The 27,216-nt window shown below is 54.9% G+C and overlaps 1 protein-coding gene across 11 annotated transcripts in view; it reads left to right on the top strand.

Annotated features, from left to right (window-relative positions):
- Window positions 1-27,216, top strand: part of CACNA2D2 (calcium voltage-gated channel auxiliary subunit alpha2delta 2) — a 139,253-nt gene that overhangs the window by 53,057 nt on the left and 58,980 nt on the right. For all 11 annotated transcript variants that reach the window (XM_029918573.1, XM_029918575.1, XM_029918570.1 and 8 more), the window contains exon 3: window positions 17,572-17,688. In XM_029918573.1, the coding sequence (XP_029774433.1) occupies window positions 17,572-17,688 (117 nt within the window). The remainder of the gene's footprint in view (window positions 1-17,571; window positions 17,689-27,216) is intronic.

Genomic DNA, 27,216 nt, shown 5'->3' with positions numbered 1-27,216 from the left:
TCCCTCTGGATCATTGTCACTCTTCTAATTAAGTCCTGTGCCCGACCCTCAGCTTTTTCTGCCTCTGGCTGCAGGAGATGAGAGTATTTTTATATCCTGCCAAGGGGGCTTCTGACTTTCACACTTCACCTTAAATTCATGATTAATCACACTCAGCCTTTCATTGTCTCTGTCCAAAGCATTGATAGCCCTCAGCAACAGCCATCCCATTCCATAGTCCTTATAATTACATTTCCCTGAAACCCTCAGACACCTGAAATATTGCACCCATCCCCAGTTATCCCATGTCAGTTCACAATGGGTGAACATTTGATCAATTGCACCTTATCACAGGCTCCACCTACCACTACAATGAGGCCCTCCATGCCAGCAGGACAGCACGAACTTTAGAGTTGGCTTTTGGGGACCACTCCCAGCACTAGCTGTGGTAGGGTTGGTTTCCTGGAATCAGACACTGCAATGGAGGCTGGTGTGCAGGTGTTTACTGGGGGAGTACTCTTAGGGGCCACACCTGTGAGGGGCAAAGGAGGCCAGATTGGGCAGCAGCAGCAGTTTGGCTGTGATGCACTTGTAACAAAGGCCTCGGCCAGTTCTGCAAAGAGTGCTAGAGCTGGCCTCACCCTTCAGAGTTGCCACCAGCTGGGATCAGCTCTTTCTATTTCTCTGCCTGACCTGTGTGTCAGCCAGAGCACGGATGAGGCACACCCTTCTGCTCGGGCCATAGCTCGGGCAGGAACTCAGTGGGCAGCAAGCAGCATCTTGCGGCTGGGAGAGTGAGGGCCTGTCCTGAAGGAGGAGTCTGGCAGCAAACAGCATCCAGTGGTGCCACATAACTCAGATCCAGGTTCTCATTGTGCCTCTTCCAACCGAGACCTTGGGTAAGTCCCAAGAGCCCCCTGAGCTCAGTATCCCAAATGTAAAAGGGGGTATTGCCAAGTCCCCACTTCCCCAGGCATGGGACCTGGGGGTGGCTCAGACTGGAGAGAGCTCAAGGCTACACATGTGTGGGGCAGGGCCAGGTTCCGGTCACCATCCAGGTTGGGGCTCAGAACTTAGGAGCCTCTAGCCACTAGAGCCAACTGGCTCCCCATCATCTCCCTCGACCAGGAAACCAAGGTCTGGGGCAACCCTGGTCGGAAGAAATGGGAAACATGAGCTAAGTCTGCGCTGTCAACAAAACACCATCACGTTTGGCTCCTGGTGATGCGTGAGATGACCCAGCACTTGGTCAAGGGGTCAGGGGTGAAAACAGCATTTCCTCTGGAGGAGCAAGCAGAGGGTGTTTTCACTTAGCCTGTCCCATGGGTTAATAACTTAGTGGCTATGGAGGCAGGCTGGGTTCCGAGGACTGGACTCCAGGATGACTGGTGTCATGGTGTCATTTTTCAACAAAGTGACCAGAGTGGGGGCCTTCGGGCATCTAGCTCCTAGTGGAGGGGGCTAGTGATGATGGCTGTCGACGGTGGGGAGCATTGAGGGCCATCAGGAGGTGGATAAGGACCCTATGTGGAGGCCATGCATGGGCTGATCACTTTTGTTGAGACCTCTGTAGGCCATGTGGTTCTGGACATGCTACAAAGGACCCCTCATGGCCAGGGCTCCATGCAGGTGAGGAGGTGGCTCAGAAGCAGGTGCCATGTCCAGGACTGGCACAGGGTCAGACTCTGGGGCATACTGGCCAAGAACACCTACGATGTCAGTGCTGGTGCTGTGGGGCCTGACTGTGGGGGCAGGTGCCCTGTGGGTGTGGCTGTGGAAGGAGAAGAAGACAGCAAGGTGGGAGGAAGGGGAGGCTCTAAGATGGGCATGCGCGTGGCGGGCATGCCTTTTAAAACTATCATCAGCCTTAGTGTTCCAACAGCCTCTTTCACTTTGTAAAAGCCTTTTCTTTTGAAAAATAAAGGAAGATTGGAGGCAAGTACAATATTTGGCTGTGGCGGCTGCTAATTTGGCACCGAATGTCACCTCCGCCTTTCTCTTTCCTGATGCCAAGTGCTCCTTCCCTGGCTCTGGGTGGGCGGGCGGGGTGATGGGGGTGCAGGGCGGGCTTCCTGAGCCTCTTAAGATGCGAGATTCATTTCCTTAAACACACATTGTCTCACTGCAATTTCACGTCCGAGCAGTTCTGGTGAGGAATTAGCAGCCCCTGGGAGAGAGCGGGCGGGTTCTGTTTACACGGGGCAGGGGCGGGGTGGGGGCTAGGGGGTGGCAGTACAAGCAGGGGTTTGGGGGCTGTTTGGACAGGGAGCCCACAGAAGACCTGGGTCAGGGGCTGCCTTGCCTGACCAGACAGCTTTCTAAGCAAGCCAGGCCAACCTCTGTCAAAAGAATGTGTAAATCCTGCCCCATTTTAGATGTTCTGAGTACATGGAGGAGGGAGACCATATAATGATTTGGGGAACAAATCAAGGATATTGGGCTTTCAGGTCAGAAAGGACTATTAAGACCATCGATCCAACCCCCCGCCAGAGAGGACTGGCTGAGGCTGACCCCCTTTCTGATGGTGGCTCACTAACTCTGGAGGCTGCACTTTGCTTTTGACTCAGGCTCCTGGACCTCTCCCCACACGCTCCTCTCCTCTGCTGGTCTCCTCCATAGCCCTTGTCAGCCTAGGAGGCTACCCTCCTATAGTCACATGGGAGACGCAGCTCCGCTCTATGGGTGGCTCAGGCCTCTCCCCATCCCCATCAGTCCTCAGGGCACAGGCTTCCACACTGCAGGCCTGCCCATGGACCAGCCGCCTCTCTCTTCGAGGCACTCAGGCAGTTGTGTGTGTGGTGATGGTGGTCTTGAAGAGGAGGCTGCAAAAGGGCAGCACTTGAACCCCCTCCTCAGTAGTGCCCCTCACACAGCATAACAGCAGCCCAGGGAATTTGGGCCTCCCTGGCTTAGGCACATTTGGGGACATCCTCCAAAGTTGCGGTTACCCTGTTGTGCCCTACCTTCCTCCTGACCATACCCACAATCCCCCCCATCCCCAACCCTCACCACTGAAGGGTCTTGGTTCTGTCCTGGGCACCCCAGAAATGCCAAGTCAGGGCCAAGCAGGAGAGTACCGTGGGGGAGGTGGCCCATCCTCCAGCTCTCCCGGGCAGCCGCTCATTCATCACCTCTTAGAGGGGAGACCTGCTAATTTGTCAGCCCATTAGCTGGGCACGAGCAGCATATGGACCCAGTTCCTGCTGCCCTCTTCCCACCTGCCTGGGATAGCAACATCTGGGCTCACTGCGTGGCCGAGGTCCGGGCTTGGATCCCGGGTGGGAGCCCCTCAGTAAGGCAGCCAAGGGTTAGCACCCGGCTTCTGCAACAAATCCACGTTTGGAATTAGCAACAAAACCTCACTAAGCCCTGGGCTGAGGAGAGCCCTGCTTTTAGGAAACTAGATTTTATTTTTAGTGTTTAGAGAAAGGTAATTTTTTTCTCACCCACTATCAGCAAGGAGATCAATTGTTTTCATGGCTTTTCTAGATCCTCTTGTCTGGGAGTGGGGCTTGGCAAGAAGGATCGCCTAGTCCCAGTCCCATGGCTCCATTGTTGCTCCCCACCACACACAGGAGGGATTTGTGCCCTGGGGGCTCTCTCTGTGCAGCCTGGCATGTCATGTGGGGGCCCTCTGTGTCTGTGGGGTCAGTGGCTGGAAGGAGGCCCCAGCCCAGTGGGAATATGTAACCAGGGCTGGGCTCTAGTCCCTCTGAGATGACAGGCAGGGAGACAAAGGACTGGGGGACTCAAGGACTCTCTGGGTCTGTCATATCCATAGTATGCACACAGATGCTCCTTGAGCTCTACTGTGTGCTGTACTTGAGCAGGGGGACGGCAGACTTAGGCTTGCACTCAGGGAAGGATGCACCCCACCTCGTTCGTGGTGAGACTTCTCCACCATATGCACATGTAAGCTGGAAGAATGCATGCCAGGATGTGTGCTCCTTGACACACACGTGTACCCAGGACACACACACACTAGAACATGTACTTGGGCATGCATTGCACACTTACAGGAACACCATGCCTTCCAACATGCATGTACAGACACACGCTTAGGCACATACATTGTCTCCTGGCTCCTGCGTTGCTTGCATTTATGGCAGGAGATAAATTTGCAGTTTAGCAACCTTAACCTGCTAGCACTATAAACTCAGAGAGCCTGATAGCCCGGCTTCACAGCATGTTGGCAGCTCAGCAAAGCATGGTGCCATATAGGAGGGGTTTCCCAGCCAGCTTAGCCCACCAGCCCTCTGGGCCAGAGCACGTCCAGTTCCCAGAGAGGGGCCTCTGCAGAGACTACTTGTGCCCAGGTAGAGCTGAGAAGCAGGGCGCTACCTCAGGGCCTTGGCCTGGGGCATCTCTAGTGCTTCCCAGGGCACTCTCCCAGGATGGAGAAAGAGACAGCAAGTCAGAGGCCCTGGGGTTGGAGTGGAGGCTGGCCTATGTTCATGGTAGGGGCAGTCTGGAGGCCATGCTGAAGACATGGCTGTCTGGCATCTTAGCCTGGTTCTGGAGGCTGGAGGAAGGGGCTTCCTACTTGGACCCCTGTGGGGCACTAAGAAGGACAGACCTGAGCATGTCGTAGTGGGGGTATGGCAGGGCAGGGACTATAGTTGGATTCTGGAAAGGCCCAGAGTTCCCCAGGGCTCCATGGTGGCCAGGGAAGGGGAGTGGCCCAGAGCATAAGCTGCCCATCCCAGTGTACAGGCAAGAAAACCAGAGGGGCAAGGGTACACTCAGAGATACTCCAGGAACAATGACTGAACAGGGCAGACCTGTGCCTCTTACCCAGATCCCATCCTGCAGGCCTCAGGAAAGGGCCCATGGAGTCCTTCCCCAGGATCCTTCCCCAGCAACCCCAGTGACCTGGGCTTATAGACCCTGCTTGGGGGATCTGTGAGTGCACCCTCCTGTAAGGGGTCTCCTAGCAGGCCCAGTGGCATGGGTGGGGGTGGGGTAGAGAGGAACATAGCTTCCCCAGTCTCCTCTCCCTGCTAAAGAGGAAATAGGGCCGCCTTACATAATTGGGGCAATTTGTTCCGCTCTTGTCCTGCTGGCATCATTGCCCTCGTCGCCTCCTTGCTCAGGGAGCCCTTGACAGAGCTAGAAGCTCAGGCATCCCTCCCTCCTCCTGGAGGTCGCTGAGCAGAGGACACAGGAGTCCAGAGCATCATTGCTGCTAAGACCCGGCAGGCACCTAGGCCTGGGGAAAGCAGGGGGCAAAGGGGACAGAGACCCAGGCCTCCCACCCCAGTCCTCCAGGTGACCCCACAGTTCTCAGAGAGTTTATTCCAGCAGACTGCCCCCAAGACTGTAGTGAAGGGACAAAACTGCTTCTGCCCTAACACTAGACATTCTCGCCCAGCAGCTGCCTTCACAGCCTCGTGGCTAGCTGCTCATTCTTCTCTACCTTTGTTTGCCATTCCCCTGCCAGGTGAACACCCTCTCTTGTCTACCCATTCCCACTTCTCTCCTGGAAAGTCTTCCCCGACCTCCCTAGCACAGAAGGAGGTGCCAGCAGCAGGAACCTGGCCCTGCCGTGCTCCTTACCCCTCCTTCTTGGACCTCAGTTTACCCATCTATATCTTGAGGTCCTAGACTTCCATACCTGCAAGGCCAGAATGGTTTCCTACAGATAGAAGCACCTCTTTGAAGGTATGCCCACCACCAGGCCCAGTGCACATCTGTGCTCGTCCTCCCCACAATCCCTTTTGGCAGACAGGCTGGGCAAATGATAGGCCTCCAGGCCTGATGGTTTCTTTGGGTGCTGGTGGGGCCACTGAGGATTCAGTTGGCACCATGCATCAATCGGAAGGATGATCCTGGGCAGATGAATTAGGGGCTTGTTGTCCTGAGGGGCTGCATTTCCTGCAAGAGTTCACTGGGTGCCTCTGAGAGAGGAGCTCCCCAGGAATATTTAAAACAGGGTAAGGTTTGCAAACACCTGACTTAGCTGACCCCTGCTGACCTTCATAGCCCCCAGGCAAGAGGCCCCATGGGCCTAGCATGGGAAGCTGCTTTGAGGGGGAGGGCAGGGCTGTGGAGGATCACCGGTTCCCATGGAATGGAGACCACCTGCTGGGAGGTGGGGGGGTGGGTCTCGAACACAGTCTGTGCTCCAGTGTGTGGTTAGTCCGTGTAGTCACTGAATTCCACCTCTAATTACTCTGTGCTTCAGTGGCCTTGTCTGTGAAATGGGGACAATGACTAGGGCTTGTGAGAGTTTGATACAATGGATGGCCAGCATGGATACTTTCATGGGCCCCACTGGTGTTGACACATTTCCCGTGGCAATCTTTACCCCACTTAGGAGGTGGCCCACCTAGACTGTGAGCCCAGACACAGCATCTGCCTCCCCTGAGCACAGTACACTTCGCTTTGAAGTTCATGGCTGTTCAGACCAAGAGCCCTCACACTGTTTGCCAGTGTGGCTGGGCACTGGGTCCTATTTGCACAGTTCATTTGCATGGCAAACAGTGTGCGCAGGCTCAGGAAAGACAAACGTTGGCTTCAATGGCCATTGGGGTTCTTATGGAGGAAGAACCCAGACATGAGGGCACCAATCCTGGTGCAGCGCAGAGAGGGGAAACCAAGGTACAAAGAAGGGCCAGAGCCTACTCAGGAGCACCCAGCTGAGAGTGAGTATGCAGATCACTGACTCCCCAATTCTGGGAAATCCTGGTGTGGTGGCCACTTCGAATTTCTCTAGTCCAATGTAGGGATTTTCCTATAAGGGCTCAGGAGGGCCTGCAAATGGGGGGAGAGAATGGGTCCCCTCAGTTGTGTGTCCCTTGCATGTCCTTGTTGCATACATGTCCCTAATGTATGCCTGTCCTGAGTGTGGATTCAGCATGTACAAGGCCTCTGTGTGTAAGTACTGTTTCTTTGTTTATGTATGCTTCCAATGTATTCTACAGAAGATTTAAGGGCACTTACAGGGATACATAAAATTCAAGAAGAGCCTATAAATTGGAAGTAGGAGAAAAATAAGGGAAAGGACAAAGATGGGGTTGGGAGGTGCTGACGCAGGATGTGGACGAGGTGGCTCGGCATGGCTGTGCTCCCTGGTATGCTCACTTGCACACTCACTGTGGGCAGGCACCCGCGTGGCTCTGGTACCCACTGCTTTATCAGTGCCTGACACTTGAGCACTGTGACCCTACTGGGGACCTGATCCAGAAGCTGCTGTCAGTCGGGCATGCCCTTACCCCCACCAGGCCCAGCACCCTTGCTGTTAGGAGACTCTCCAATTCTGTGTCCAGCAAGCAGGAGGATTTAGGGCCATGACCTTCAGGTAGCCCCAACCATCTGGGGCCAGAGAAGTTTCACTGCTTAAAACATTTCAGATGCTGCAGACCACCTTTTGAAGTATGAATGGAAAACCACAGATCTTCACCCAGGTGACATTCAGTGACAGCCTATGGGTCAGTCAGGGCAGTGGTGCTTTCTCTGTGAGCCTAACTGTGAGGCCTGGCAAGGTCCAGAGCAGCTTCCTGGCACTGGACATGAATATGGTAAGGTCGGCGTGTGTGAGCTGGGCTGCAAGATCTGGTGGGTGTGCCTGGACCGACAGTGTGTGCCCAGGGACAGAGCAGGACCCTTCAGTGACCTTGCCCCCTTGATACTATGGGAGGCCACAGCCACCTCCCAGTCTCACCTCTGTCTCTGTCTTTCTTCCCCCTACCTGATGCACAAAGATCTCGTGTTTTCACAAGGGCAGCCGGCCTGAGGGCCTCTCTCTGTGATTGGTGCTGTCATTAGTTGGCAATATCTTCAGCAGCGAGTTTCAGCAGCAAAGGGCAGGCTTCCAGCCTGCAAGGCCTGGAAAGGCTGGCCCTTCAGGACAGTGTGGGGCAGGGAAAGTTCTCTGGGCCTCGGAAGCAGCCCTGGAAGGAGGCCCCACGAGAAGCCAGGAGCACCTTGCATTTGACCTTTCATTGTTGAGGAACACCCCCACAAAGCCTGGCTGAGGCAGCTCAAAGCTGTGCAGATGCTGAGGGCGAAGGCTCGTGCCAAGCCACACCACTCATGAAGAGCAGAGCCAGGATTCGGGCCATGGCTCTTTAGCCATTCTTGGCTGCAAGTGGAGGGGACTCGGGGGTAGGAAGGGCTCCCCTTTGGACAGATTCTGACCCTCCTGCCACTTCAGTTGCCTCATCTTTGAGATAAGAAGCCACCCAGCTGCTGAGCACCTCCCCATGCCCTTGTCATAGGTCAGAGATGGGGATGGATAAAGAAAAATCAGGTGAACCCACATTCTCCCTGGAAGCGCTCTCAGGACAAGGTTGGCTTGTGGCCATTCTGGGTTTCCCAGCCCCTGAAGACGGTTGCCCACCCTGCTAGGAGGGTGGAATGGAGGTGATGTGGGCAAAGGAAGCAGCCTCTGTCCTTCGCTCCCTGGCCTTCAGAACTGTGCCTCAGGCCCAGCCTCAAACCCATCTCATGAGGGTGTCCATGGGGTTAAGTTTCTGCTGCTCTGGGATGAGAGACAGTCATTTAGATAAGACCTCCATAGCAGCTAAAGCTGGAAAAATGATTAGGAGTCCTCTTGGAGCCACCAAGGGTGCACTGCAGTCCCTGGGCACAGGACTCCCACAACTCTTGAGGGCAGGGTCCACATCCAAGGCCAGGGCTCCTCAAGGTGGTGAGCCAGGTAAAGGGCAGACCAGACTTGCTAGGGGATGGGGGACTCTGTGGCCCTCAGACCTGGAACTGAGGACTGGGGCCTGAGAAGCCCAGTGTCTGGGCTCTTCCACTTACTGCCTAGTCACCAGCCCATTTCTCCAGCTGCCAGAGCCTTGGTTTCTTTAGCTGTAAAATAGGGACAACAACCAGAGCTGCCTCTGGCAAGTGTTCTGACTCAGTGGGTTAAGTGCTGAGCCCTGTCTCACCTCCTGGAGGAGAGGGCCTATCCTCACTGTTGTCCCTCCGAAGCTGAGAGGCTGAGGAATCCTGGGGTAAGGGAGACAGGGCCCCCTGGGTTGGGAGGCAGCAGGAGAGAGCTGAGCCAGGGTGGGTGACAAAGGGGCCCAGACGCTGGCACAGATAACCTGTTTCCCATAAACACGGGCGCCCACACCAGCCACACGAGTTGGAAAGCGCGGGTGTGTTTACTCGCACTCCCCCGTGCCGGCTGGTGTGCTGGGCACAGCTTCCCTCCCAGCTGCCTCGACAGCCGGTGGCTCCCTGCTCAGGGCGGGGAGCCAGCAGGAGCCCCGGATCTGCCTGCAGTTCCGTTCACCTCGGGCTCAAGTCTCAGGGGCCCTGAGAGTCTCCTCTGGTGTCCGTGTAGTTGGGCTGTGAGGCCTGGAGTCTGGAATGGTCAGGGACCCATGCCTTGTGTTAAGGCAACAGGTGTCCTCTAGTGAGGTCCACACCCCCTCCATCCCCACAATCCAGCTGACTTCTCAGTGATTGCTTCCCACTGGAGTATGGACAGCGCCCAGAACTAGTGGGTGCACATTGCAAGTGGGTGCCATTGCAGGTGCCCTGGTGCCCCATAGACCCTAGGATGCTGGGACTCCCGTTTCCAGTTCTGCTCTGTAAGCACCTAATCTGAGCTCAGCACGTCTTTGCATGGTCTCTATGAAGTGAGGGCAGATTCTTGGCTAGGCAGGAGTCGCCATGGCATTGTATCGCCCTTTTGAGACACACAGGTGCCCAGTGGTGACATGGCAGTCAAGGACATTGGAGTGTGTCCTCCCAGCTCCCATGGACTTGGCCATTTGACATTGTCATCTCTGTGGGAGTGAGACCCCCACATCAGATTCCTTTATCACCTACCTGTCCGCAGATTTGACCACCAAGGGAGGCAGAACCTAGGGAAGAAGGTTAGACTGCCAGCTTCACATAGGCACACAGCCATGGGGATGCTGCTGTCTGATGATGACAGCCTAGAATCCCACCCCCTGTGCAGGGTGACCATGAGTGAATTCCTTCTCAGCATCCTTGGTGTTTGGACTTGCATGCTTCCTATGACAGGGAGCTCCCTATCGATCCAGGCAATGTTCCCAGGGTTTGGGAGCCTTGAGTGTGGGAAAGTTTTTCCAGTTTCCCTTGGGCTAGAATATGACCCTCTCCTCACAGGTGCCATTAGGGACCTCAGAATTGTCCCCTCAGGAACTCTGGAGAAAGGACTTCTGCTTGGAGCTGGGTGGGGCCATACCCTACCCCCCCCCACCCCCGGGACTGCTCTCACCTGAAATACATAGGCCTTAATGCTGGAGGCCTTGTTCCAAGTCAAGTCTGGAATAATGGATGGATAATCAGGATTACCACGGTTTTAAAGTCAGCTTAGAAATTCACATCTGTTTCAGAGGAGCAAAGATGGGCCACACCCAGGAACGGCCACGCAAACAGCTTGTGTTTGTGCCTGGTCTTGCCTGGCCCCGGGGTGTATGTGGGGCAGGCCTTGAAGAGGTGGGGGCCCGCATGGGGGCAAGTGCCGGGAGGGCTGCACAGACTGGCCCTGGCTCAACTGGGAGGATTTGGTTTATTGTTTTGTGTTGGGTTTTGTGTCTTTTGAAAAACAAGACATTGAGCCTTTTTATGACATGGATTTTACAGCGTAACGAGGCAGCGTAATTTCCCATTCTCAGCAGCAAGTGCACTTTTTACACTAATTGCATAATTAGACATAATGTACTAATTGCGGTAATGGATGACAGTCAACGAAACTTTAACTTTAAAAACAGGGAGGCGTTGCTGGGGGTGGCGGCGGGGGCTTTGTGCCCCTGTGAGTTTTTCCAAGGGAAATCTGCTGGTGAGAACTCCTACCGACTGCCTCTTGGGGGCCCAGGGGCCGCTGAGCCACCAAGGCCTTCTCACCTTGTGATCTAGGCCCCAACTCCTTCCCCTGAGCTGCCTGGCTATGTACCTCCCTTTCTGCTCAGTCTGTCCCCCAGCCTCCCTTCCGCCCTCCATAAGCCCCTGTGCTCCTGCCACTGACATTCCCTCCTCCCAGCCTCGGCACCTGCCATTACCCCTGCCCAGCCCAGTATCCCCCGGCCACCCCAAGTGTGGCAGACTCCCACCCAGCCATTCAGACTGTCCCCTGTAAAAACATCCCAGTCTTTTCCTTGATGGCCCCTCCTGGCTGGCTTGTACCCAAGCAGGTGAGCCCCATTCCCAGTGTCTTCTGCATACCTCTTCCTGCTGCCATCCCTCTATCCTTGGCATTCTGAAGGGACGTCTGTCCCCTCTGGATGGTGAGTCCTAGGAAGGCAAGGACAAGATCTAGTCCATCTCTACTGCCCCAGGCTCAAGTGGGCCCCAGAGCCAGTGGCGTGAATGTGGCGTGCCCCAGTGGAAATGTAAGGACATGGGAATGGGGTGGGGAGTAAATGGAGCAAATCATGGGCCACTGACCCGGGAGGCCCACATCCTGACCTGCTCCTCGAAACCAGGCCAGGAACCCTCCTCCCAGCTCCCACACTGCCTTCGTGTTCTCCATTGCATCCCCCATAGAACCACATTGTAACCTGGGTGGTGTCAGTGACTTCCTCTAAACAGAGAGCTCATTCCAAGAGATCGCTATTCAGTATGAAGGTTAGTAGTGTGACAACCAGCATGACCATGTACAAACCCTGCTTGTGACATAACACCACATATAGCTAACTATGGAGCCAACCTACCACAGGATGGTGGCAGTGTGGTATGGCTGCATGAGAACTAAAATGGCTGGTGAATGTCAGCAGCTGATGAACATGTGACCAAGTGGCACATAATCCCCTGCTTGTGCACCAGCTGTGTGCTCTGAGGGTCCCTTGCCCTTGTTTCACTGTAACTCCCGCACTAGGTAGGCCAGGGAGGAGCTACACCCTGGCCACAGGGAACTGTCAGCCACACACATAGTCCAGGGCCTGGACTGTCTCCACAGCAGCTGAGTTACGGTTTTTTATGCACACACTTTGGGGCAGCTCCCCTCGTCCCATCAGGAGCTGAGCTGTGGAGCTCGGGGTTTAGGTGAAGGAAGAGCCCAGGAGCTGCAGCCTGTCCTGGGTCTGTCCTAGGTCTTTCCTGAGTCCTGAGTATTCTCAGCAGAAGGGGACCACAGGTACCTGGCTACTCCGTTGATCCTATGGTCTTCAAAGGTGATTAGCAGCTACATCAATACCCTCAATTTTCCCTGCAAAGCCAGGAGATGGGTAGCAGACTGGCAGGAGTGAGGTCAGAGGCCTGAGATCCAACTTTGCCCTGACTGGCTGGGGTCCCTAAAACTACCAGTTTCCCCCACCTCTTGGCCCAGCTCAAGGTCCCTAAACCACCAGGAGCCCCCTATCCTCCTACCCAAGGCTCTCCTGATCCCTCGTACAAGTGTGTCCCATTCCAGTCCCTGTGGCCCTATGGCCTTTCCAGGGCTTGCCCCTGTGGGCCAACCTAGGGGGGCCCAGCCCACCATCTCTGGTCCCCTTGCTGCTCTCCATGCAGGGGCCTGTTGGCATGAGGGCTAAGTAGTTAGGACCCTCACCAGCTGCTCCTTCCAAGACCAGGGACCATATACCGAGATATGACTGGAGGGGGTTGGAGAACAGCAAATCCCCCAGGGGGTCATATTGTGAGGCTCCACTCCCCGCACCCTGCCTGTGCGCTGCCCAGTAACCTGGGTGGGGGAAGAGAGCCAGGGTGCTGGCGCAGCCGGGTAGCTGAACAACAACTGAGCCTGGGCCAGAGAGGAGACAGCCAGCAGCAGGGCCCAGCCTGTGTCAAATCTTTCTCGTTCCATTTTCTTTCTGATTTAATTTTCCAGAGATTAGGGCCCGTTCACCTTCGCTGTGGAGAAGAACCTCACACACGCCTGTTTTTACTCCCAGGGTTGAGCGGTTGTATAGTCGATCAGGCCAGTTCTGCCAGTCTGCCCCTCCTTCCTTCCAGAATGGAGGCCTTCAGTGTGACCTTGGTCTGCCCACCAGACTCCCACCTTATCCCTTGTGCCCCCTTTACCTTACCTTGTGCCTCACCTTCAAGTACGGGAATAAGTGCAGGGAACCAAAGTGTACAGAATGTGACCTGAAGCAAGGATTTGGGGTCAGACAGATCTGGTTTGAATTTGAACTCTACTGTAGAACTTAAACTCTCTGACCCTGAGTTGCCTTTCTGTTAGGTGGACATGATCAGAAGCGACCCTCCTCTGGTTGTCCAAGGTCAGTGAGGTCAGGTGTGAAAACATCTGCTCCAGGGTGGCCAGAAAAAGCACTCAATGTACAGCATCCTTCCTGAGGCCTCCATTGTCCCTCTTCCCCCTTTGCCCTTCTTCCCTCCTCGCCTTCCTTTTCCTCTCCTTTCCCCCCACCTTCCTCCTCTCCCTGAGCAGATTGGGTGCTGGCTCAGGGCCAGGCCCCACTGCCACCAGTTCTGGGACTTTGCAGAGTCTCTCCAGTATGACTAGGGCATCCAGGTCTCCAGTCCTGGCGTCTCTTGTCTCCTGTGATGGCTGTCTCTGTGTCCAGGTACCTCTGAACTTGACCCCACTCCTAGTTGGGACTGTTGCGAGCTGTGGGGATGATGCTGGCTCTGTCTGTCCAGGCTTCCTGTCCAAGGTTGTCATACCTACAGGTGTCCTCTAGGCTCCTCTTTATGAGGAGCCACTGGGGAAGCAGGGGGCTGGGCAGAGGTTCCGGGTCCCCTGAAATCCTAAGCAGAAAGGCTGACCAGACAGGCTGCTTAACTAAAGAATCACTAGAGCTGAGAGAAGGTTGGGGTTGGGGCCAGCACTGGGGGGCAATGTAGGGGAGCGATATAGGGACAGGGCTCCATAACTGAGGGGGGGAGGTGCCCTCAAGGGAGGAGGCCAGAGGTATCTGGTACAAGGGAGGGGAGCCAGGGACTCCTGTGAACAAAGGGCTGCAAGCTGCCTCAGAATTGTCATCCCTTGGGGTCTCGGGCACCCCTGCTCTCCCTGTTGCCCCCACCCCATCTCCATATGCTCACCTGGCTCCAGCCAGCCTGTCTGTTAGTCTGCTGCCCTGACCCACTACCTCCCCCATCACGGCTGGTGCCGAGCTGCAACAACCTATAGACCTGCGGGCCCCCATATCTTTTCTCAGTCCAGCCGCCTGTGCAGAAGTGGGGGCCTTGGAGGCTGCGCTGCTATGGGAGCTGCTGGGTTTTTCCAATTAGCTTGCTGGGCCAAGGCACCAACGGGCATGCAGTCCTGCTATGGTTGTTGAGGCCCTGCACCCGGTGTACCCTGGCCTGTCTGTTGCTTCTAAGTTGGCCCCAGGGACAGGGCTAGAGGCTGGGGCTCAAGGGGAGCCAGCCCTGGCATGCTTTCTGCCCTGGGGTCTCCCAGGCTTCCTGCTGAGCCTGTGGGTAGAAAGCACCTCCTCAGACAGCATCAGTGGAGAGATGACCTATCTCCCAGGGTGGGACCATCTGCTGAACTGTATCACTCAGATCTTCCTGGGACAGAGGGCTCAGCTCAGGGCCTACCCCCAGGGGACAGGAGCACTGTAACAGGTCCAGGGGAATGTTTAGACAGATGAAGCACTTGGGATAGAAGGAACAAGGGCTACTGTGACTCAAGGGCTCTTTTGGGATTGGGGCACAGGCTTGGCTGGTAGTTTGGGCAGCCCCTGCAGTTCTAGGATTCAGCGCTAATCTCCCCAGAAACTCCTTCTAGCCCGTTTTTACCACCCTTACTCTAGAAAGGATTTAGAAAGGCAGGGAAGACAGAAGGAAAGCAGGGACAGCACAAGCAAGGGGGTGGTAGTTGGCATGGACTGGGGACCCAGAAGCCTGCAGGGGCACACCAGGTCAATGGGCTAGAAAGGCCACCAATGCTGGCACCAGGGACCAGCAGAAGGGTGTCATAGAGGTTCCTTGGGACAGGAAAAAAGCATGACAGATGCAGCTCCAGGCTCTAAGGGCTAACACAGCTGCAAGAAGGAATATAAGAGTCAGACCGAAGTCTAGCTGGCCGCGGAGCTCTGCTCTTGAGCAGTGAATTGGGCATAAGCATTTGCCAAGGGTCCATTACACACAGGCCAGGTGCCTGGGGAGAGTTGGAAGGGAGCTGGTCTTGGCTGTGCTGTATCAGTGGCGTCCCTGTGTCTGGGCTCCCCTGTCATCACCTCCAGGGCCCAGGCTGAGGTGTTGGAGACAAGAACAGGATGGGTGGAGAGGGGCTGCCCAGGAAGGCCTGGGAAGAGGGTGGGGCTGGAGGCAGGCCAACCCCCAGAGACCACAGCTGTCTGCCTAGGAATGGGAGCCAATGGCTTCAGATCCTTAGTGTGCCGATCTAGCAGAGAGAGTGGAGGCAGGGAGGGACTGTGATTCCTTCTGCAGAATTCTGGTGATCCTCAACAATAGCAGTAGTGACAATAGTGTAGGCTCTTTGCAGTCCTCCATCAGCCTGCAGAAGGGGACTGCTGTTCTCTCATTTAATAAATCGGACACCGAGATTCAGACGTGAGGTGACTCTTAGCAAGGTTTCTGCTTTCAAGCCCTTATGCCACCTTTCAGGGCCCTGGGGTATGACCCTGACACCTGGAGACCCCCTCCCTGTGGCTCCTGAGCCCTTTGCCAGTCACCACTGCAAGAGCACCCTGGATCCAGTGGGGAGGAATTCCTGGGCTCCCAGAGGAGAGTTGTCAGGAGGCTGCTTGGTCCAGCCTCTGATCTGGGACAGCCAAGGCTATGGACAGCCCTGTTTGGGACACCTGGGAATGACCTTGACAGGAGATTCAGGTGTTGGAACTTCATCCCCTACCCAGAGAAGCCAGGCAGCTGCGCCCCCTGCTGGCACAAGTGGGCCAGGGTGCATTTGGCCAAGACTTCAGCCCGTGTAGCTGGCCTCAACACGCCCAGGGCAGTGGCTCCAGGCCAGCAGCTCATGCTTGGGAAAGGGCGTATTTTTAAAGTCCTGAAACCTGGGTTGGAGAGGTCCAAGAGGACCTGGCTTTGCCACCCAGAGTCGTGTGGCCTTGATCTGTCCTTCCTTGTTTCTGAGCCTCAATTTCCCCCAACAGTGGGCACGGCACTCCAAGCTCCCCACATTTCCCAGTGACCCCAGACTCAGACCCATCCTTGATCTCTGTCTCCATCACCATCTTCCATCTGGGGGCCTCTGCCCTGAGGCATAGCACAGGGAGCCCAGGGAACAGCCTGGCCTGATGCCCACTTGGGGCCTCCATCTTCCCTGGCCCTGTGTCCCAGCCTCACGCCTCACCCTCTAATCGCCACTGCTCTGTGGGAAGGAGAAAATTCACCACAAATTATTTTGTTCTAAGAGAAGGACAAAAAGAAAAGAGAAGCCGGGAGGGATGGGGGGTGGCAGGAGGAGGAGACTGCCTGAGCCGGCTTTGTGTGGTACTTTAACCCTTGGACTGCTGGGCGCTGAGTGGGCGGTGGGGCAGGGACTCCAGCGCCCGATCCCCCACCTCCTCCCCCATCAGCTGCTAGAAGCCTGATCTCCCACATGTCTGGCTGTCACTCTTCCGACCATATCTTGCCTGCCTGTCTGTCTCTCATCAGCTGCCTCTCCCACCTCCTTATCTCCTCCTCTTCACCTCTTCTCTCTCTGCATCCCTCTGGTTCTGCACTGCCCAATGGCATGGCCCGGTGGTGGCGGTTCAGTGGTGGCATGAGACCTCTGTGAAGGAGTCAGCTTTGGGAGCAGAAATCCTGGGTTCATCTGGATGGACACACGTGGAGTATAAAATGCACACATACACACTCACATGTACACACGTGCACACACCCAAGACCCCAGGCTGGAACAAAGAGGCCTGCTGAATTCACGCCCGTGACTCACATCGAACCCCCAGGCTTCATCTAGAGGCCCCAACCCCATCTTCCCCCCAACACGCAGGCACATGCACACAGATGGACGTGTGTTGAGCCATAACACACACACTCCTGCATGCAGATGCAGACTGTCAGCTTTACACCCCCATGTGAGTGTGTGCACAGACTCAAGGAGAGAGGGGCAGATTTATCCTCCCCACACGCCTCCTTTTCCCTTGTCCCCTACCCCCATATTCTGTGCCCTGAATGAGAGAGGAGCTCCGAGGGGTGCCCAGAGTTCCCACTATGGTTTTTGTAAACGCCCTGGGGCAGCACCAGCAAAAAAGGATATGGATGCCTGAGCCCTTGGGGAGGGGTGGCTGTATGTTCGTGATGCATGTGTGGGTGTGTAGATGTGTGTAGTGAGTGTGACAGTGTCTTCATGTCAGCAGGCATGTGGTATGCAGTGTGTGCTTATTGGTTCCATCTCCCCACATACACACACCCTGCCTCCTATCGAGCCCACCCTTCCCCCTCTGCTGCTCTCAGTCACTCTGAACTAGTCACAGGGGTGTTGCTCGTGGTCCCTAGAGGAGGAACCCTGAGTCTCAGAGGAGGCAGTGACAACCTGGTCCCACCAGCCACAACCAGAGCAAGCTGTGGAATCCATGACTGCAGCCTTTCTTCAAGTTCAGGAGGACACTGGGCCCAACCCTCAGACATCCATGCCCTCCTAGTGGCCAGAGCCAGAGTTGGGGGAGGGCCAAGGACTGGACCATACTGTGCAGAGGGCAATGAGGAGGCTGTGGCATGGGAATGTGGAACACCCTGGCCTCACCCCTGGCTCCTGCTTCCTTCTAGATCTACAAGGACAACCGGAATCTGTTTGAGGTACAGGAGAACGAGCCTCAGAAGTTGGTGGAGAAGGTGGCAGGGGACATCGAGAGCCTGCTGGACAGGAAGGTACAGGCCCTGAAGGTAGGTGCAGTTGTGTGGGTTGAAGGAGAGCCAGGTGAGTGGCTCTGCACTATGTGGACAGTGTCCCTATCCAGCATGAACATGTGGCCCTCCTGGCCCTCTGAATTCAGGCTGAATTCGCTGGCAGCACTGTGCTCACCTGGACTGTGGGCAGCAATGGCAGAAACAGATAGTTTTATCTGGAAGAGTCTGCATTACGGTGACCTGAGGTCCTGGAGCTCTTGTGCGGGCACGAAGGTGGGGCGCAGGCAGGCTTGGAGTTCTCAGATTCCTCTGCTCCATGAGTGTGCCCTGGGTGAGCACCTGCTGATGGCTGGGAGTGTGGGCTGCTGCTGTGATGGGGAGGGAATGTGGAGCGGCCCCAAATGCCCCACAGAAAATGCGGGAGCCATGTAATGCTAAGAATTGGAGTCCCTGCTCTGCTCATGACCTTGAATGTTTCTCTGCCTCCCTCTGAGCCTCACTCTCCCCCTCTAGTCTTAGAGAGGTTGTGCCTGTCAGTTCCAAGGTGCTGCATTCTGAGTTTACAGACCCTGCTCAGCTGCCCTGACAAAGCCAGCAGGCCCCTCGAATTCCACCCTCCCCGAGGGAGTGCAGGTGGGGAGGGGCTTCTAGAGCTTTGAGGTTGTGCAATAAATGAGGGAGAGTGTCCAAGCTGCCCCCACATCAGAGGCACAGCTGCCACTGTACCAGCCCCCGCCTGTGTCAGAAAGATGAATCCAATAAAAAGGAATGGAATACCGATGATACACATGACAACATGGATGAACTTGAAAACATTCTACCAAGTGAAAGAAGCTCTCCACAAAAGACCACCTATTGTGTGATCCCATTTCTGTGAAATGTCCAGAATAGGCAAATCCACAGAAATGGAAAGTACATTAGTGGTTGCCTAGGGCTGGAAGGGAGGGGGAATAAGGAGGGACTGCTAATGGGTACACAGTTTCTTTTGGGGGTGATGAAAATACTCTAAAATTAGATTGTGGTGATGGTTGCACAACTCTGAATGTGCTAAAAAAAATAACACTGAATTATATACTTTATGTGGGTAAATTTTGTAGTATGTGAATTGTACAGTAGAACTATTTTTTAAAAAAAGGATGAGCAAGTCCACACAAGTCATACCCAAGCTCAGGCCAGGGGCCTGGCAGGGTTAAATCAGGTCAGTCACCAAGTCCAAGCCCCCACCATATCCAGGCCCCAAGGAGAGAACCCATGCTGGGCCCTGCCATCTCCCTGGGGTCCCCTGTCTGTCCTGTGTGACCTAGAATCATAGAGTAGGGAGGGGCTGGCATGCTGGGACCAGAGGCCCAGAGGCAGTGGACCCTGAAGGCTTCCCACCCAGGGTGGATCAAGATGACCCAAAGCTGGGCCCAGCCCAGTCCAGCCAGACCTTCAGGATCTCCTGGTCCTGAGTGGAGAGACAATTGGAGAAATGAACTGCCCCGGGGAGGAGGCAAAGCCCAGTCTTCAGCTGGGACAGCAGTCCCTTTGGAGGGGAGGATGGGGGTCTAAGAGTGTCTCCCCTGACTGTGAGAAACATTCTGCTGTCCTATCCATCCAGCATATCATGTCCCCTCCTTGCTTTTCCTAGAACTGGGCATGACCTGGATCCTGTCCCCTCCTTTCTGGTCTCTCTGTCTCTGTCTCTCTCTCTTCCATTCATTCCAGACTCCTCATTTGCCCACTACTTCCTTGCTTTCCTCCATTTTACAAAGTGTGGGCCAGCAGCCCTGAACTTGAGTTGAAACTTTCTGATAAGTTTGGGAAGAGGCATCTGTCAGGCCTTTAGGCCTGCTGCCCAGCCTAGCTTTAGGACCAGTCACCTCAATGAGAGGTGCTAAGTGATGGCAACGACAGATGCCTGATCTGCCCTCCACAGATGGAGCCCAGGGCCCAGCCCCCTGCCCATCCTCTCCAGGCACTGCAAGGCCGGGATCCCTCCCCAAATTATTTAATTTGATTATTTACATCCAATGTGCGACTCAAACTCACAACCCCGACATTAAGAGTCACAACTGAGCCAGCCAGGCACACCACAAATTATTTTCAATAGAAGAATGATGGGGGAGAGCCCGAGGGGCTCAGTCAGTTGAGCATCTGACTCTTGATTTTGGCTCAGGTCATGATCCCAGGGTCATGAAATCGAGCCCCATGTCAGGCTCCACTCTGAGCATGGATCCTGCTCGAGATTCTTTCTCTCTCTCCCCCTACTCCGCTGGCTCGCACATGCTCACTTCTTCTCTCTCTCTCTCTCTCTCTCTCTCTCTCTCTCTCTCTCTCTCAAATAAAAGAAAACAGAATGATACAAAAGGGCATTCACTGTTTGGGCACTCACCATGTCTTCTCTGTCAAAGGTCACTCTCACTGCGACTCTGGGAGAGACGACCACTTCACAGAGGGGACACTGAGACTCAGACATGCATCAGGTCAGGATGTGAACCCAGGTCACTCTGATGCTAAGCCAGGCCCTTGACTCACCACATGATTCCAAGGTGTGCACAGAGGCCACCACTCTCACCTTCCCAGCACTCTGCTGGCCCTTCACGCCACCCACCCCCCAATTCTGTAGTGCCTCTGGCTCTAGGCCCACAAGACGCTTCTGTCCATATCCCCAGAGGATGCAAAGGACAACCATCCTTCTCCTGCCTTGGTCCTAATTGTTCAGGATGAGCTTTGGTCTTAATTAGTTTTAAATTTGCTTTTAATCAAGTTCTGGCCCTTCACTCCTTTCCCACATTTGTTTGCAGCCTGGGTGCGAATAGAGGCTGGGATGTGGGGGGCTGGACCCCTCGCCCCCCCTCCATTGTTCCTCTCTTTCTGGACCCCATCCAGTAATCCAATTTAAATCCTCTTTCTCTTGTCCGGAATTTTAATTTGGGGCTTGCAAAGAGGGATCTGAGCAACGCAGGACAGAAGTTCATTGGCTCATCTAATCAGGGACATCAGACATTTGTTCCCAGTTTCTCCATGCTGCACAAGGTGATTTATGGGGCCAAGAGTCAGGAAGGAGCAGGTCCAGGTCAGGAGTCTTGCAACACAGGCAACCAGCATTCCCAAGTCCGAGACAGTTGCTAGGGCCTCAGCTTTGGAGATATGGAGGGGAGCTGTCTTGTGAATTCTACTACCCAGGGAACTGGGCCTTGAGTCCCAGGAGACGGAGAGAGGTGCCTAAGTTCTTACAGCACATTGAAGGCAGAGTTGGGCCCAAATCAGGACTCTGCTGTCCTCCCTGCTGGGACCTTGATATACAGCCTCTCAGAAAGGTCACTTCTTCATGGTTGTATTTTTTCCTCCTTTGAGTCATCATCATTCTCTAATGGCCTACTATGTGCCAGGCTGGTGCTGGGGAAGCAGGGGGAGGACAGGCCCTGCTCCTGCCCTCAGAGAGCACTAGGTCTAATCCTATCCCAGGCCTTAGATCCCCCGCTGTAAAATAGGGACATGAGACTGTCCCTGCCCAGTACTTCTGGTCTCAGTCTCACACCTCCAGGAGCCATCATTTATAAAGGCCACAAAGAAAACAGAGTCCCCAAAGGTTGTGCCACCTTCAGCACCATCTCTAGTACCTCTGCTCTGTGGCTTAGAGGAGAGGCTGCAGAAGGAGACACAGCCTTGACTTATCAAGGTCAGGAGTGACCCCAATGCAAGGGGCTCCAGCCTCCTCTCAAGGTGGGGCCATGGGCATTGTCATTCAGTTGTCTTGGTTCCCAGGGAAAGGGAAGCCCAAGGCCAGAGCACTCAGAGACATCAGTGTGGCTAGAGCCTGCTCTTGAGGAGACCCTTTTACCTCCAACTTCAGACAAACCAGAGGCAGTAGAAAGGCTTGGCTGGAGATCCGAGACCTAGAGACCTTAGCCCTTAACCTCTCCCCTTCTACCATGCCCATGTTCCCCATGCTCTACCTCAGGTACCTCCTGCTATTCCCAGGGCCATGACTTTTCCAGACGCTGTGCCTTGGTACCTTTGTCTTCCTGCAGTGTTTTTCAAACGTTTTTTTCTTTAAGTAGGCTCCACACCCAACACAGGGCTTGAACTCATGACCCTGAGATCAAGACCTGAGCTGAGATCAAGAGTCAAACACTCAACCACCTGAGCCATGCAAGCACCCCTTGTCTTCTGCAATGTTTTTAAACTTGCTTGAACATTGGGATCACTTGAGGAGCTTTTAAATGGTGATGCCTAGGCCTCACCCCAAACTAAATACATCACATTCTCCAGGGGTGGGGCTGGGCTTCAATATTTCTCAGCGCTCCACAGATGATTCATGTAGATTCAGAAGTCAGAACGTTTCCCCTAAAATGGGCAGAAATAATTCCCTCGCACGATCATTGGCCTCTTTCTTAGTGCCTGTCAAGTGCCCAGCCTAAGATGAGCCAGAACACTCCAGATCTCTCCACATCCTCTTTACAAGCCAAGAGTATCGTATCCCCATTTTACATTTGAGAAAATTGAGCCCCAGAGAGTTTAAGCCGCTGGCCCTAAATCTCACACCAAATTCAGGCTTTAGATCTGAGTAGCTGGGCTTCAGGTTCCACAAACTACCCCCCAACACTGGCCTCCTCTGGGCTACTACTAGTGGCCACATGGCATTTGCTGTCTGCAGGGTGTGGGCAGGGTTGAGGGAAGAAGAGATAGGGCTCTGGACTCCTCTGATAGGGGCTTGCTCTGGAATGAGCTAGTGACCTTGGGCAAGTGCCTGTCCCTACAGGTTCTTCCTTGGGCAGTGGAGACAGACATAATGCACCCCTCCCAAACCAGCCTCACAGGACCCAGATGGATGGGACAGGGTGGTGCAACCGCAGCCCTGGATCTGGGGGCTTCAATGGGCAGTGTTCCCACCCTCAGTCACCTCTCTGGAGAGCGAACATCATTTAAAGAGTAAAATTAAAAACCCTTCTGCACATAGCCGCCCTGCTTTTGCCACTAATGGCCACTTAACCCAATTAAACTGATGCATTATTGGCAGTGTGGCCAAGTCTGTTCAGGAACTGGGCTCTGGGTTGGGTGCTCAGAGGAGTAGAAGGAAGGAGCCAGGGAGGGGGCCAAGGAGCCCCATCCCCATCTGTAGAGCAGACCACTCCTCTCAGGAGGGAGCACATTCCACCTAGCTTCCACTTACTTGCTGCTTTCCTTTCCAACGCTTCATCCAAGGCAAGGTTCCTCTGTGTCAGCACGACTGACATTTTGAGCAGGATAATTCTTGGTTGTGGGGGCTGCTCTGTGCACTCAGCAGCATCCTTGCCCTCTACCCACTAGATGCCACTAGTACACCACTCCCCTGGCTGTAACAACGAAAGAGGTCCCCACATCTTGTCAAATGTCACCTGGAGTCAGAGCTCCCTCCCCCAAACCACTGGTCTAATGGGACAGAGAGAGACAACCATGATGAATAAGAGCCCCGTAAGCAGGGGACATGGGGACCTCAGAGAGGTGCAGATGAAATGGAGCAGCCACAGCAGCAGGAAGATCCCTTTAGTTTAAGAGGGTAAAAATGAGCTTGGGGCTGCCTGGAGGAGGCAGCAAGGATTTGGGGGGAAGAGTTGGCACTGAGACAGCCCGGAGGCTGGTTCAGAGCTAGGTCTTCCAATGCACTGGTTGATGGGGGTTGGACGAACAGATCAGCCCTGAAAAGACAAGGCCTGGAGGAGGCCTGGCCCAGAGTAGGAGTCTCAGGACTATTCGTACAAGAGGTGCAAGGGCTGTGGCTTGGTGTTCTGGCTGGAGGTCAGCCTCTGGGAACTGACTGCAGATTGGGGAAGCTCTAGAAGGCATGGTAATGGGGGACAGACACGCAGGGGATTCTGTAGCATGGGCTGCCCCTGCCCACCCTTCTCTGTGCAATTAAAAGGTGTTTACGCGGGGCCGGCAGTGGCTTCTGCCTCCCCTTCATTACAAACATTAAGAGATCTTGACCCTTCCACTTTCCCGCTCTTGAAAAGAGCTGCAGACACGTGGATCCAATTAGGCGCACGCGTGGGCGCCAGGGGCCTGAGCAGCCTGTTCTCCCTGATTGCGGCATTTAAGGCTGATTATTCTCCCCTCACCCAAACAGCACTGCTGCTTCCTGGCAAGGTGCCAGTGCCACCCAGAGGAGGCACCTGGGGCCCCCAGGGATTGGGGGGGAGTGCAGAATGAGTGAATGGGCATCTGTTGAATGTTCCTTGTGTGGGAACTCTTGGGGACCCCCACCTAACGGAGGGAGACAGTGAGAGAGCCAGCCAGCAAGAAAACAAGGGCGGGACCCAGGCGGTGGTGAGCAGTCAAGAGAGACGAGGCAGCGTGTGGTGGCAGAGAGTGACCACTCAGGAACGGGGCTCAGAGGGAGCTCCTCCTCCGAGGTGACCTGAATGTGTCGGGAGGGAGGTGAGCTTCTGGGCATTCCCCACACACTCATGGGCCCTGGGAGTCAGCATGAGCCTTGGGAAAAGACATGCCACTCCCAGCAACTAGTGGAGGTGGACATGGCAATGGCCTCCCCTGTGGAGGTGGCCAGAGACCCCTCAAAGGCCTGCAACCTCAGGCCAGCCTCCCTGGAAACGAAGAGGGAGGCTGAGTGGGTGGGGTGTGTCTCCAGGATCCTCAGAGGAAACATTCATCCTCTTCTCCTACTCGCCCTATCCAGTGGTGGTCAGATGAGGGGGTGACTTGGCTAAGGAAAGGCCAAGCTGTGTGTTTGGGCCAGGCTTCCAGAGTCCCTGGGATTGCCTCCTTAGAGCAGCCGCCTCTTGTGGCTCCTCCTCCACAGTACAGGGACCTCAAAAAGGGTCAGAAGAGCTGTGGTCATTCCCCAGCATCTGTTAGCCAAAGGATCTAGGGACCTAGGGTGCAAAACCCCTGAGGTCCACAGAACCTGGCAAATCAGGCTTATATCCACCGCCCGCTGCTGAGCTCTCCCTAGTGGTGAAGGTCAGAGGAAACTAAAGGGCCATGTGTCAAGCCAGGAAGCTCAACATCCTGTTTGCCCTGACCAGCATTGACCACCTCCTGTGGAGATACCTTAGCCAAGGCACCCCAGGCCCAGAACTCACACCAAGAGGGGGTGTCAGCCTCACCTACCCAGTGGCGCTGCTCATGATGCCAGGTGCTTCCCTTACAGCGCCGTTCAGTCTCCCTGTCATTTGCTTGCTCAGTCATTCAGCAAACCTTCCCACCGCCCCCAGCCTAGGTGTGGAGTCAGTCTCTGCTCACTGTAGAGCGGAATTACTATTTTACAGATGAGGAAACAGAGGTGCAGAGCCCTGGCTGTTGCCTGGCTACAGCAAGGTCACAATCCTCCTGCTCACCCTGGCTCCTGAGCCTGTATGCCTGCTCCTCCCAGAGCTGCTGAGGTTTGGGAGGAAGCAGAGCCATGCTGACTAGAGCAAAGAGGAAGCCCCAGGGTGGGGAAGGAAAGCTGAGGGTCTGCCAGGCGGAGAGCAGAGCACAAACAAGGGCCTAGGGGCAGGACCTTAGTTGAGGACACAGAACAGCTAGAGAGCGTGTAGCTGGGTTGAAGAGGTCTACAAATGCAGGCTGAGAGCTATTGCCCTGAGTTCCCTGCTCAGCCTCTACATTGTGATCACCCCAGGAAGGGGAATCTAGGGCATGGGAGTGGGGGGTCAGCCAAATGGATAAAACGGCGCTGGGCCCCCAGTGAAGACACACTGGATTCCACTCCCCAGAAAAGCCGGCACTGTGGGAGGATCCTCTCCTGCTTCTGCCCACCTCCTTGGGGGTCCTAGCTGGACACGTGGGGTAGATGCTGGGATGTGGAAGAAAAGGGCCTGCAGGTGCCACAGGGACCAGCCAGTCTAATTCAGGATCAGAGAAGTGAGAAATTTAATTGAGTTTTAATAGCTTCTGGCCCTTTGTTCTGAAATCTTCATATACAAGGGTTGGGGGAGGGAAGGTGCATCTAAGGCAGGGTGAGCCAGTGGCCCAGCTAGTCCCCATCCTCCGGGACCCCAGACTTTGAGGAGACAAACTCTGAGGTCCTCATGTATAGAACAGCTGATATCGGAGGGGCAAGCCTAAGGAGACAGCTTGGAGGTGGTGGCACTTGAGCTGGTAGAATTTCCAAAGGTGGAAGAAGGGAGGAGGGAAGGCAGCAAGCCCTGGCCTGGCAGTGAGCATGAGCAGAAGTGAGTCAGGCTGCATCTGCCCATACGAGTGTTGTGAGCTGGGAAGGGAGCCCGGCAGGTGCAGCCTGTGCATCATTTTCCATTGGAGGGAAGAGGGGTAAAGGGGTGAAGAGGCAGGGGGCAGGGTTCACCACCTGAGTTTTGGGTGGTTGCTGCACATTGGTAAGCATGGTCCCTTCAGGATGCAGCAGCCTTGGAAGCAGTCACCTCTGTCATCCCCATTTTTCATGACTTAACATCCATAGGGACCAGTGCCACTGCTTTGATGGTGGGTAGCTATGAGAGAAGTGAGTCGGCTCACAGGGCTGCTGGCAGGGAAGGCCTGGTGCCTTGCACCCAGCACAGGCATGGTGAGAAGGCCCTCTGAGGTCCCTCTTTAATCTTTCCAAGTCCACATATGAAGGCTGGACCAGCCCCTGGTGCCATAGTGACCCTGGGTGGGGTTTCCTGAGGTTTTCCTGGAGATCAGTTGATCCTGGATCACTGTTTCATGGGATACCAGGTACCTTGGGTACCCTTTGCTTCCTTCAACCTCTGTTTACTGATGCTGAGCAACTGCTGTGTACAAGCACCATGCTAGGTTACCGGACACAGAGATGGGGGAATGGACCTCTGGGGCTCCTCAAAGAGTGCAGTCTGCTCAAGGTGACAGTGATGTGACCCAGTCCACAAAGTGTGGGCCAGGATGGTAAGCCCATGGATACTGATTAGGCTTAGGGGACCTGGGGTGGGGGTAGGGGGTTTGCTGGAGATATAGCCAGGCAGAGAAAGAGGGTCCAAGGCAGAGGGCACAGCAAAGTACAGACCAGAGGTACAGAGAGCACATACATGTCTTCAGGTGGGGCATCTGCATGCATATGGTCATGAAGGGTCTTGCCTGCTGTCTTGGCTGCGCAGAGCATATGCACAAACTCACCGTGAGATGGGTCTTCGGCAGAGGTGTGCAAGGCAATGCCCAGTGCATACTTCATTCCTTGGGGTCTAGTGGAAACCTCACCTTGTGATCACAAGTGCATACTCCTAACCTTGAACTGCTCCAAAAAGAACTTCTGACCATGAATCCCCCAGAAAGATGTGGCCTGGCTCATGATACACATGACCAGGCCCAGAGCAGAAGGTAACCAAGAATTAGGGGCCTCAGCCACTGCTGTGCTGCAGTCCCCACTCTACACTTGAGTTGTGCGCCAAACCCTTGGTGGATCTCACTTTCTCTGGGTCTCAGTTTCCCTACCTGGACAGTAAGAGCAATAAGCACAGCCTCACAGATCTGTCATCAGAGTTTATGCCAGGCCTTGATGACACCTATTCAAGAAGGAACACACAGGGGACAGGTCCCATGGATGAGACTGGTCTGTGCCTAGACCGACCCCAGGCCATCAGTCATCAGGCCTGCTCCCCCTTCTTG

This window comes from Suricata suricatta, chromosome 12 (assembly GCF_006229205.1).
Source record: "Suricata suricatta isolate VVHF042 chromosome 12, meerkat_22Aug2017_6uvM2_HiC, whole genome shotgun sequence".
Taxonomy (NCBI): Eukaryota; Metazoa; Chordata; class Mammalia; order Carnivora; family Herpestidae; genus Suricata; species Suricata suricatta.
This window is presented reverse-complemented; position numbering and strand designations above follow the sequence as displayed.